The sequence below is a fragment of the Anser brachyrhynchus genome, assembly GCF_964034855.1.
Source record: "Anser brachyrhynchus genome assembly, chromosome: 7".
In the NCBI taxonomy this organism is placed as follows: Eukaryota; Metazoa; Chordata; class Aves; order Anseriformes; family Anatidae; genus Anser; species Anser brachyrhynchus.
Window position 1 is genome coordinate 20,517,462 of NC_137701.1, and position 12,806 is coordinate 20,530,267.

General features: G+C 37.3%; 1 protein-coding gene across 3 annotated transcripts in view; it reads right to left on the reverse strand.

The window, feature by feature from the left end:
- Positions 1–12,806, reverse strand: part of METAP1D (methionyl aminopeptidase type 1D, mitochondrial) — a 47,075-nt gene that overhangs the window by 16,776 nt on the left and 17,493 nt on the right. For 2 of the 3 annotated variants that reach the window (XM_080601011.1, XM_080601012.1), the window contains exons 2-3: positions 3,515–3,681; positions 891–1,040 (exon numbers count right to left, since the gene is read on the reverse strand). In XM_080601011.1, the coding sequence (XP_080457137.1) occupies positions 891–1,040; positions 3,515–3,681 (317 nt within the window). Of the gene's footprint in view, positions 1–890; positions 1,041–3,514; positions 3,682–8,817; positions 9,089–12,806 lie in introns of all 3 variants that reach the window. The other variant, XM_080601010.1, reaches the window with a different exon arrangement.

Sequence of the window (12,806 nt, forward strand, 5' to 3'; positions counted from 1 at the left end):
AAAGTTAAACATTCATGAGCATATGAAAGATTAAAAGCCTTGGGCAGTTTTGCTATTGGCCACCCTAGCTCCAGAATTGAACCTCTGGGACAGCATGATGAGAACTGAAAGAAAAATGCATGGTAAACCGATATTTTTTTCCCCTTTTATGTCAACGGCGTTGACTTACAGCTCCCATCTATCTCTGCATCTCATAGCTACTCAACCCATTTTACCCTATTCAGTATGCTATTACATGAAATAACAAGGCAAGGTAAAAAAGCACTCCTTCATCTGCAAAAACTTGTAGTAGGCTCCTCCCAGTACATTTTTACTTCGGTGGTATCCCAAAAACCATACTGTAGAAACATTACTGGAAACCATGAGGCTTTATTAGCAATGCACTCTGGAAAATTGTATGGAGCCTGGCAGCTGTTTTTTCCAACAGCAGTTCGAAGATTTGTGTTGCACCGACCCCACGGGACAGCGAGGAGCTGAAGGATGGACGGTAACAGAGGCAGCAGCCCGCCCCTGGGCCTTGCACACATACAGAGCCAAAAAGCAGAACGTATAGGAAGACAGGCCATGAAATTACAGGAAAAAATGTATCATGGGCCTTATGAGAAACTCATTTGATTTGGCACATCCAAACAGAGCGAGATTACAGACACAGTTGAGCCAGCAGCTCTAAGTACCACATAGGTCTAAAATATTGAAATAATTAAGCAGGTATACCATGGACAGAATCAAAAGTTAATAAATCCTTCTTTTATCAGTATCTAACTTCAGGTTGGATGCACATTAAGGACAGTAAAACAAACAAACAAACAAAAAAAGTAGGAAAAGAGCACCACAAGTATGTGAAAGCACAAAAGACATCCAAGCTGTTTTGGAACTAACGCAATCATTACCTTTAAGCCCTTTCCAGCCAGAAGCAGGACACGACGGGCCAATTGACAAGCTTGACGAAGCCCTTGAATCTGATCTTCATTCTTAATTTCTATGTCGTCTCCCCAGTCTGGTACAATGCCTGTCGTCACATAGTCTGGCTTCTTTATGTGCTTGGAGAAAAAGGATTGAAAATGAAGATCAGAAAACTGAGCATGACAATGGGATCATTTTCTCAGATACTGCCTCCTGCTTCATGGCAGCTTGCCCTTTCTGTCGTAGTATCGACCTTCCTAAGCCATCAGGGCAAACCCTCAAGGCTGCCTCAGTATTTCTTCCACTGCCCTTTTGAACTTAACATTGCCTGTTACTACTGACTTATGCAGTCTGTTAAACTGCCTGTACTGAAGTCCCAGATACTGCATCCCACTTTCAGCACAATCTCAAGTTCTAAAGCTGTGAAAGACTTAAAAACTTTTTATTTTCTTTTGCGAAGAGTGACACATCTAATATAGAAGGCATCTAAACACCACAACTGACTGGAAAACAGACAGAATTAGACTCAAAACTGATCAATTCCTTAGTTTCTTGCTCAGACAAAACTCCTATTAACTTTCACAAGATTGTATTTTGACTAAGAACCTTAGGATTTAACTTATTTTAATTTAGAGTTTTTACTTATTAATCTAGTTTTCATACTTATGTGCAAACCTATCCATCTATAATACTATGTGAGGGTATCCCAACTTGCTGTGACAAGGAAAGTGTAATAAACTTTATTTTCTGTTCGTGCAGAAAATTCTCAGACTTTACACAGAGGTGAAATTCCATTTCTGATTTTTTTAAAAAATCCACAATAATTTCATGATGAGTACATAAACACAGCAAACTAGTAACAACGGTAACATCTTGCAGTGTGAGGGAACCGTGCTTTGTCTCAGTGGGTGCTGGGCTGTTTCACCTGTGGGGTGTGAGAGTCGCTTCACCCACCACAGCTGGGCTTTGCATTGATTCACAAAATACAGAAACACGCTGGCAGGACAGGAAGTAAAGTGGCCAGTTAGGCTGCATACAACAAGACCATACAACATCCCAGTGTAGGAGCGAAGAAGAGTGGTGTAGCCTATTAACTCCAGTGGGACTTTCAATAGGGAGGCTATTGTTACTCCCACTGGTATTTCATCACTTCTACTCTGATAGAGTGCAACTGTATCTTTAGTGAACTCACATCAACAGAATTTCAGATTTCCATTCCATTCCAAATAACGGAGTATCAGCCCTTATAGCATTTGCAGTAGTCTGGGACTTAATTTAGAAGAAGAAAAAAAAAAACACATTTGCTGGATTACCGACTCCATACACTACAGCACCCCCACCATCCCCTTGGAGGGCACTCATCTTGTAAACTGCTGAGACCTGACCCTGCTGACCTGTGAGATCTGTTAAGGAAAAAGCCCAAAGCAGTGGATGTACAAATGTCTATGTATACAGTTTCACACCAAGATCTTGGAAAAAAAAAAACACCGTGTCATTTTAATATGATTTCTGGCACACTCTGTATAGTGATAACCTTGTCCTCAAGTTTTCAGAATTGAAAAATTGGACTGATTTTTGACAGTCTGAACACTGTAATCTGTGAACACTACTTTTCAGTATGATAATGTATTTCTTCCTCTTTATGCTAAAAGAAGCATCTAAATACAGAAAAAAAAATTCTATAATTTTTAAACCTTTGAAAACATATAAAGCACAAAACTATGCTTTCTTTCCCTGCACACCAAGCTTCCAGAGTCTTTAGGTGTAAGAGCCCTACATTCAGCATCCTTACTGCTTTCCTATACAACATGGTTTTTGTACTTTAGGCCCATGGAAGTATTCTGTATTTTGCATAAGAAATCTATAATCACATGGAAAGTAAGATAAAATATAAGTACTAATAATCATCCTGAAAAGCACGGTTTAGAAAGGGTAATTTTTTCTAAACAGTTGAACTGTATGTTGTAAATAACAACAAAAAAGGAAACCATCAGTGGAAAACATGTTTAAATTAAATGAAAAAAAAAGTTATTTTGGCTGTAATGTAAATAAAAACAAAAATATATGTTGGAAGAAAAAAAAAATACTCAGAGACAGTAAAGAATAGTTTAAAAGGAGCAGTGGGGCTATGCAGCAGCTACCAGCAGGTATTGTATGCTCTTGCCCTAAATTTGATGTAACCAGTTAACAAAACGTTCAGGAAGAGATAAATATTTTTGTAATTAGCTTGTGAGAGATTTATACAGAAAAGGACTCAGATGATCATGAATGATTCCTAATGATTTCTGGTAGGGCTGTCTATACTTGTCCAAAAGGAGAACCTGGACCCAGAAGCGTTAAGTGTTGACAGATGATTATAATATTCCATGTTTATACTACACTAACTTAACAAGCCCCAGGTTTAAACTCCCTAATAACTAGATATGTCACTCTGTTTTACACGGTAGGGAGCTGAAAACTTCTCTCACCAGTGCTCCTATTTTAAATACCTGATCATACCACAGGACTGTATCCAAAGCCCCCACTGTTGGACAACGAATGCACTTGAACGCGTGTACAGCCAACCCCTGTATTGACTGAAAAACTGATTAGATAACAGAAATTGCAGTACCTTGGGAACTGGGTGAGCCGGAGAAACTGTGGCTGGCAAAACTATACTATAAGCAGTATTTCTTTGTCCCTGAAAAAAGAAGCATCTTCGTTGTTGATTGCTTGACTGCCTGTGCAGGTAGACACGATTGCACGAAGAAAAAATTCTGTGGCAGCCAGTCACAGAACCTGTTAACAGATAAGTTAAAATTGGTTAACATTTTTTTTCCTACTACTATGGTATAAAATGTAAGTATGAAAGAAGAAAGACACCATGTAATAGAAACTGCAAAACACATGCAGCAGCCAAAGGTAGTTCAAGAAGTTGTTCAAATCTTGTACCATTAGAGCATTAACACCAAGAAGCCATGAGAACAAGAAACCTCCAAAAGCAATACATCACAGCTTTACAAAACACTGTATCTAATTTGGTTTGATGCATTAAAATGCAGTGTGGGTAAATTCCCCAAACCAGGACTGACACCCCAACCTATTTGTAGCAATCTGCATGGCTAGAAGGGGCACTGCACAAGGCTTGGGGAAAGGGTAAATAACGGACAACAGCAAGTAATCAGGAGATAAAAAAATAATTTTGTGTTGATTTCAGACATTTTGATCTGTATTCTTGATGAACTGGTGACATATTTGAGCATAAGCAAGTTAACATTGCTCTCGTCATTTGCATGAAGATTCAAAGAATGGGGTTCAATCTGTAGTCACCTCCTGCCTGGCAGGGAACAGAATAAACATCGAGAGATTTTTAATCTCGGCCAAGGGCAATTGAGGGAATTGAAGTTTGTAATTGACTTGGAATATTTGAATCAGATTTTTACCTAGTTCATATGGGAATTTGGAATGACAGTTCCTCAGAGTATTCATTGCCCCAACAAGCATCAAAACAGGGAAGTACACTAAATTTGAGAGGATTCTTTACACTGTCCAGTTAAACATAAATAAACATAGCACATTTTTTCAATGTACAAAAATTCTATAATGTAAATTTATTTATTTATTTATTTTAATTACCTTGGAATAAATTCCACGTAATAGTTAAGCTACTTTTGAAAAAGATCATGTGTAGACAAATACATGAGCAATCTTCTCTGGCAAGTAACCAATATTAATAATTACTCTTTAGTAAAAGGAACGTGGTTTTGTTTAGATGGAAGTAAATACACTTTTCATCACAGAATTTAAGAAATTCATCTACTGCATATTTTTAACTACGTAAAGATGATTTCTAAAAGAGTTTCTTCCATAACTTGTACATTTTTATTTTACTGTAAAATTCCTTCCTCTCTTTGGATACATTTGTCATGCCCAGATGCAGATAATATCCTTCCACACGCATGCTGGGCTTACAGATGTCCCTTTTACAACATCCCATGATATACAGGAGATTTGAACTACAAAATTCTTTTGGAGCCCCAAGAAACTGAATGCAGTTGTTGAGTGAAGTTTGCTTTAGAAGGGTTTGTGACTGTCTCTTTGCACACTGAGCAGTGCTAAGCTTGGCTAACAGAATCTGAATTTGTGCAACACCTGAGAGGTTGTAGAGACTTTTACTCAACGCAAGCAGATTTTTACTGTTGTTTTAAACTGTTTATAAGTAATGAGGTGGAGTTGGTGGGTGAGGCTCCGATCTATCTCCCAGTATAACCTGGGTACCTACGGAGAGTTGCCTGCTTCCAGAGGGAAGAGAGTGCCTCCGTGGAGCTGGAGCTGTGCCCTTAACAGGGGGCTGGATTGGTTTGAGACTGTGTAAATAACCATCTAATCATCAGCCTCCTCACCTACAGCTTTCCTAGGGTCATCTTCACAAGAAAACATTCTTGTCCAGTTAAAAAAAATAAAATCTAGGCCACCTGCCCTACAGAGCATAGACACTCATCCACAGAGCCTGAAGCATCTTGCAAACTCGCCGGCCGGTTTGCACACATTTCTGGAAGCTAGAAACACAGAATCTGCAGAGGCAGCAACTTCTGGCTCTTCACAAGTAGCGCTTTACTTTTACAAAGTGCAGCAGAAGTACCTGGCTCTTACCGCGGCTGAACGTATTTACACTCAGCTCCATACAGCTGCGATAAACGCACTGAAACCCCACAGTCACGGACGTGGTCAGATGAAGTCCACACAGACATTAATACGTGACCGTGTGTTTCAAACGCTCTCCCTGATGATCGGCACGCTGCCGCTGCACCTGTCCTACCGCTGCGATTTTAATCGGTGGAAAAAAAGGTGCAAGTGTGCCTGTCAATTATTCTACAATAGAACTTCGAACGTCCCAAATACGCACTCTCAGATGTATCAAACCTATTTAGATCCGTGCGTGCGCGCCTATCGACTGTCCCGCATTCAGAAGGGGTGCCTTTTTATTTGGAATAAAATTTTTACCTCTGTTCCCCCAAAGACACACTGTAAGTGTTGTCACAAGATAACAGGATAATAAGGTAGTGTAGCCTGTTGTTATTCCACTAACTACTCATTATAAACCAGACATACACAAAATAACTACTCGAACAGGTGAAATGCGACAACCAAATAAATATCACTATAGTATAATCTGACTCCTAAAGCACATCGTAAGAATTACAAACACAGGACAACTAAAGCTTTATTTGAAATATAAAAAAATTATAAGAGAAAACATTCTCCTTCAAAGTAAAAATAAAATGGCATTAAAACATAATGAAGTTACTGTTTTATAATGAAAATCTGGACTCCATCCACACACTTCCTTCCTTAAGAAGGCCTTCCTAATGTCTCCACAGCTTCTTCTATTTTTTAAGCTCCCATATTCACAGCTAATTTGATATAGCAACATCATCAATCACCGGAGACAGGAACAACTGGCTGTGAGCTCCAAGTCTTGCTCAGACTGCTGGGGCTTGCTCCCCAGCCCTTCCAGCTAGCACAGCTTTTGTCAGCATCCGATTCACTTCCACAACACCGACGCTCAAGCGCATCTTTTTTGTTACGCTTTCTGTGTATATTAATTACAACGAGATGGCTCATAAAGGCAGGATTTATGCGGCTTCCAGTGGAATTGCTGCCATCAGAGAGCCGGGTAGCCCCGTAACACACACCAGCACAGGCAGGATGCAAAGCTGCCCATCTGCGCCTTTCTTTTCTCCCTCAACAGCAAGGCCGTGCCACTTGCCATGAATAACAGAATATTTACTAGCAACCGCAATAATGAAAATTATTATCGGTGTTACTGAAATTATATCAGCAGATACGATGCTCCGAGCGCAGAAAATTACAGACAACTGCTCCCCTGACTCCATGGTGAATCACCCTGTGCAGTCTGCATGCACGCGCCTTCTGCTGGAGCTGCTGGATTCCTCAGCACACCTTCTATGCTTTAATTTGTATTAATAATATAAATATGCACTGCGAGCTTTTGTGAATTGCCAGATGGATTTATCTTTTGTGGAAATTACATTTTCTTTTCCTTTTAAACGAGCCAGCCAAAGGGGCTGAATACAGAATTCGAGTATGATGATGGGTGGGAGCATTTTAAGTGACTGATTTTGTAGCATAAATGTGCCCTATATTTATTAGCCTTTTACTCTAGGTCTATTTTAATTGTTATCTGTTCATGCATGCTACACTATATAATGAAATGCTCCCATTTCACTCTCAGAGCAGAGAGTTTTTTATGTGTATCTCTATTAATGACCCTTAATTAAGTTGATTTTAGTCATTTAAATGTGATTTTCCTCTGGTCAAGAAGTATTTTTAAAGAGAGATGTTGGAAATGAACTCTCATTTAAGCACTTTTCTTAATGCTTTTTGTTCAACAGTTACAGCAATTTACCAGCTATGTTTTCAATGAGGTACGAGGTGGCCGTGCAAAAAACCTGTTCATCTATGTGAATCATCAAATGTGATTGTTAGCAAACATTTTTTTGGTATTTATTTATGAAGGACTTCAAATTTCCAAACAATTAGCAAAAATGTTACCACAGGCTAAAGTTCATGACAGTTCTAAGCCACAACAAACATAAGAGTACATCGTAAAACAGCCAAAAAACAAAATCAGAATATTTTAAAACAATTTACATCATAAAATCCATCCAAGTGTCTACAGAAGCATAGTAGTGACATTATTTAGGATTACAAGAATTAACACCTAACTGATTTAGTAAATAAAAATAACTTGCTCTTGATAAAGCGAATTTACTTGATATATACAAACAATTAACTCAATAACATCAAAAGCATTGTTCAGATAACACGTTTTTAAATTTGTGGTTTTATCTATTTTTTTAACTGTAAAATAATGACCAAGGAGATGTTCTTAGTATATAGATATTTGAGGATAAAGAGGATAAAATACTAGAGATCCTTAATTTGGCTTGTTGTGTCATCTTATTATCATATCATAATTTTGCTATTTTGCTTCTTGTGAAATTTCCTTTTTTTTTTTTCTCCTGAAACTTCAGAGCAATAAAGTTTACAGTAAGGTACTCAAAACACAATAGGTAATAATATTTGGAATCCAACCAATGCAACTAGGTAAGATTTTATACAGCTTTTTACTGTTAATTACTAAACGCTCACATTTTTCAATCTGAAATAATGGTTGTGGTTTGGTAGATCTTTATTTGTAACTGTAATTACAGCTGTCTTAATAAAACACTGACTTTGTAATCCCAGTGTTGCAGGGGTATATATAAGCTTCAAAAATAGAATGGGAAAGATTAAAGGTTCTCTCCAACTATGTGTAACCTGTGTTACAGAAGAGTAGCTCACATTTCACAAGCAATAACCTGTGCATTTTCTAAAAGAAAAAAAAAAAAGAAAAAAAAGAAGAAGAAGAAGAAGAAAAAGAACAACATAGAGAAATGCCTCAGGCAGAAGTTGAAACTGATTGGGCAAAGTAGAAGGACAAGAGCCCTTGAAATTAAACAAAAGCAAATTCATTCTGTTGACAGATGTTGATTACATCAAAGCCGCGAAAGAACTTTTTTCTTTTTCTTTTTTTCCCCTTTTTTGCAACTAATACCTCTGCATTCTCTATACATTAAGGATATAACATATCTTAATCAACACAACCCAACATGTAATAATTTTTAAATTTGGTCAAAGTATATTGTAACAAGGTCTTAACGACAGGCTTCTCTAAACAAGAGTGTATTCACATGGTCATGTCTGCATACCCGTGCTGGTCACGCCATCATCAGCCCCTTACTTCCAGGGGTTAACTGCTCTGGCAGCCAAATAAAATACAGAGAGAGCTGTGTAATTATGGAGACAGTCAAAGGGCAGACTCTATTTTGAAATCTATTTGCACAGACAAGGTCTTCCAATTTCGCTTACAGGAAACAAGCTGGTAAAGGGGGTCTCCTCCTCTCCAGATGCTTTCCACACTTTTTTCCCACATCAGGAAATCATGGACATGGACACCATGCAGCACTGTTTCCTGGATTACAGGACTATGTCATTACAGGGAGAAGAGCAAACCCATGCTCTTGAGAAATATTTCCTCCTAATTGCCCATATTAGGGGAAAGCAAAACCCACAAGGACTACTGAAAATGTGACTAGCAGCAATTTGTAAACAGGACACAGCCACAGCCGTCACAATGGTACTGGAAAAGAGAAAACAGAAATGAAAGGGTAAAAACACTCTGTTTTTAATAGCATGATTGGGGAAATGAAATATTCATCAGGGTAGATGTGACTTCAGTTATAACAGCAACACATTGGTGAAAACCTTGACAGCAATATGATTATGACTGTACCCTGACCAACCAAAATCAAGACCAGTATATTGCAAACATTATATTCAGGTTGTCATTGTTCTATTCAATTACTGAAATTAGCTAGATATTGATGATAGAAGTTGTTTAGTTAATAAAGGAAGTGAGGGGATTGCTGTCCTTATTACCTCCCGAGAGCCGGTAAAGCAAGCCAATGGCCAAATGCTGACCGGCTCCAGCGCAGCAGCACAAGCCCTGGTGCTGCTGCCACTGGGATTCCCCCGCGACGCTGAACAAAGCTGAGCTGGGCCCTCAGGACCAGTGATGCTCCCTGCTAATTAAAATTTTGCCCTTACTTCATGGAGAGTGGAGACAGGCAATTTGTTTGCCGTGCACTATTACAAACGAGTGTTTTAATTGGTTGTAAATTTATAAACTATATGGAAATACATTCTTGTTTGGCTTTTTGTTGTTATTACTCACTCTAGACTGGCACGCTAAAATGATGAATCAGAGCCTTCTGAATAATACAGTTCTTCTAATTCATTATTCAATCAAACTTATGGCCAACAAAATAGCTGTTCTGCAAGTTGGTAAACTGGGAAACCACAGAGAATCAGAAACTCTTCTATTTACAGGAAGGATGACAGCCTAAGGGTACTTCATCCCAATAATAACAACATTCAAGTAATAGTGCCCAGGTCACGACAAGCCATGACCCTCCCCATAGCTCCGTCAGGAAGTTGGCTTGGTGCCACCTTTTATCAGCAGCAACCGAGTGCAACTTCAACAAACAAGAAGAAAAGGAAAAAATAATTTTATATTCTCAAAATTCCCTTCAACCGCTTCCCTGAGTTCCTGTGTATATATATATATACACACATAGTCACACCGAGCCAGTGACTGAGCAAAATTCTGGTGTCATTAAACAGCACGTTGTCATTTTATTACAGAATTTTAAAAAAATAGAGAGTACCATCTAGCTTTATCTAAATGATATTAATCCATATACCAAGGGAAATTAATTGTCTGCTACATAAAATATGGTTGGGCTGTAACACTTAACTTTGGAAAGAGAGAACTGTAGCTCTCCACTACAGTCTTCCATCCCAGTGTGATTTCTACTAAATCTTCTCTCTCCAACAGCTTAACACAAGTAGAAAATAAAGTGTTGCCTAAAGCAGTATCACAGCAAAATGAAACAAGTCAGATACAAAAGCTGGACAAAGCAATATTAAGAGTTTCACACACAGTTAGGGGAATTTAGGCTCCAAATCACAGCATCTGGCAAATTTCAACTTCTGTGACTAGCAGAAGAAACATTCCTCTTATGTTACTACATTGCTATATTGAGTAAATTAATTTATCATAAAGTCAATAAATTAGAATGAGAAAGATATCTGCTCAGGTCTGCATATTTAAATACACCTTTCAAACACCTTCTGTCTATCTTAAGGTTTTGTAAAACATCAGAGGAATTACTTATGCTTGACAGGTTAGTTATTGTACTCACTATTTTCATTTTGTAGGGAAGTAACAACTGTTGGAACAAGTTCGTCAGTTTAAAAAATAGCAGTTGTTTCAGATTAAAATAAAAAGCTATTCAAATAGTCCTCACACACACGCACAATACAGGATCTTGTTGTTAATATGCACCCACCCACAGCTTTAACATTCACCGAATCCTACTGGGATAAAATCTTTTCAGGTGCTCTGTGAAACAACTGTTTTTCAACTGGCATGTTTATGTCCTATGTGCATACCTGATACAGTACTAAATGTTACTGGCGGCACGTTAAAAATAATCTTACTTTAATAACTCAAATTTCCAGCTGAAATGGGAAAAATATGTCTGAATCACCACAAAAAATGTTTTCAACAAATCCTTTCAGTGGATGAGCAGGGCTGCTGAAATAAGAGTAACATTTGCACAGAAAATTCAGGGACTTCTGAACATTGTACCAGGATTTTCTCCATAGCTTGATATACGGGAAGAGTACTGGCAGTTAGCAGTGTTTTCCCACGCAAAACTCAATACCCCTAGCAATAAACACCTGCAGCCAAATCTCTAAGGATACAAGATTATTCCTGAATCATAACCCAGTCTTATCTCAAAATGAGAAAAAAAGTGTACATCGCTAGCAATTTTTGGATGAACGTCTTAATAAAATGCTTACATTACTTCTCATTTGGTAAAAATGACAGCTAGCAGCATTTCTTGCTCTGTACTGACTTTTGTTAATTACTTATATTATCCTGTTTCCACTTGAAAATGCAAGTTTCATTAGGACAATGAGTCTTTTAATGAGAAAAGATATATGTGTCCTCTGCTGGAGTGGAGTACAAGTTTGGGGCATTATATCCTGTACACTGGACTTCAAAATACATTAGCAGATAGGTGTAAGAGTTTACAGCTGTTTCTACTACACTGTTGTGGTGTTGGAAACAATCTATGATTTTTTATTTCAAGAAGATGCTTTGCACAAGGAAGATGCTCCACTCAAGAGCTTGCTGCAGATAACTTCTAGTATCCTTGATAAAGCATTTATTTTTAAACCTGACAGTCATCAGAATGTGCTTTTAATGCATAGCTTGGAAGCTTATTCATAAATATGTGACACTGGGTCATTGAATGAATTATAATGATAGGATTATGGATTGAATTTGGAAGAGTATGGTATAATGTTTGGGGGCTGTTTAAAATATTTTTTTAAAATACCTTTCATTTATCTCCTTGCTTAACATTTACAAAGACCTCTTTCTTATCATAAAAGTCCCTGTTTATCAAACACTGATACAGGAAGAAGTTGTTTACATTTTCAGAAGTACCAACATACATCACTTATGACAAAAAAAAACAAGCACTCCATAAGAAATGCTCAATCACTGTCAATCATATGCACTAAAATATACATAGACCAAAGCATGTGGTGTGAACTATATTGGATTCAAACTGAACACAGAATTACAACTATAACAAACAAAAAACAAATAATTACAAGTGACTCAGGCCTATTTACACATCTCACAAAACCGCTGGAAAGGTAGGTAACCATAGAAACCTGACAGCCTAAATTCAGTATTTTAAAATCTGTATTTAGGTTAAAATGCTGAAAATGATGTTTATATTTGATGAAATTCGTATCTTAAAGGCTTCAGTTTTTGCTTTGATACTTAAATAAATGCTTAAAATTATTTCATTTCTCCGTTATTTACAATTTGCCTTTTAGATTTGATTTTATTAAAGATTACAATTTACCCTTTGTAATATAAAATGTCACAAATGCAGTATTTTAATACCACAAATTAATATTTCTAGCACCTCTTTAACGATCAAAATTAAATAATGATATCAAACAAACACTGCTGAACTTATTATTAAATGTTTTGCATACGGACTTTCCTGAGCTGCACAGCAGAAAAAAAAAATTTACTCAAATTAACTGTTAAAGCTGAAATGCTAATAGCCTTTTCTACTTATAATTCTTTTTCACTGACAATTACAATTTGCATGGCTTAAAATTTAATACTATGATTAGTACTAATGTCCTATATTTTACTTCATAATCTAAATGAGTAAAATATTATTTTTGTAGTTCACTGGCTC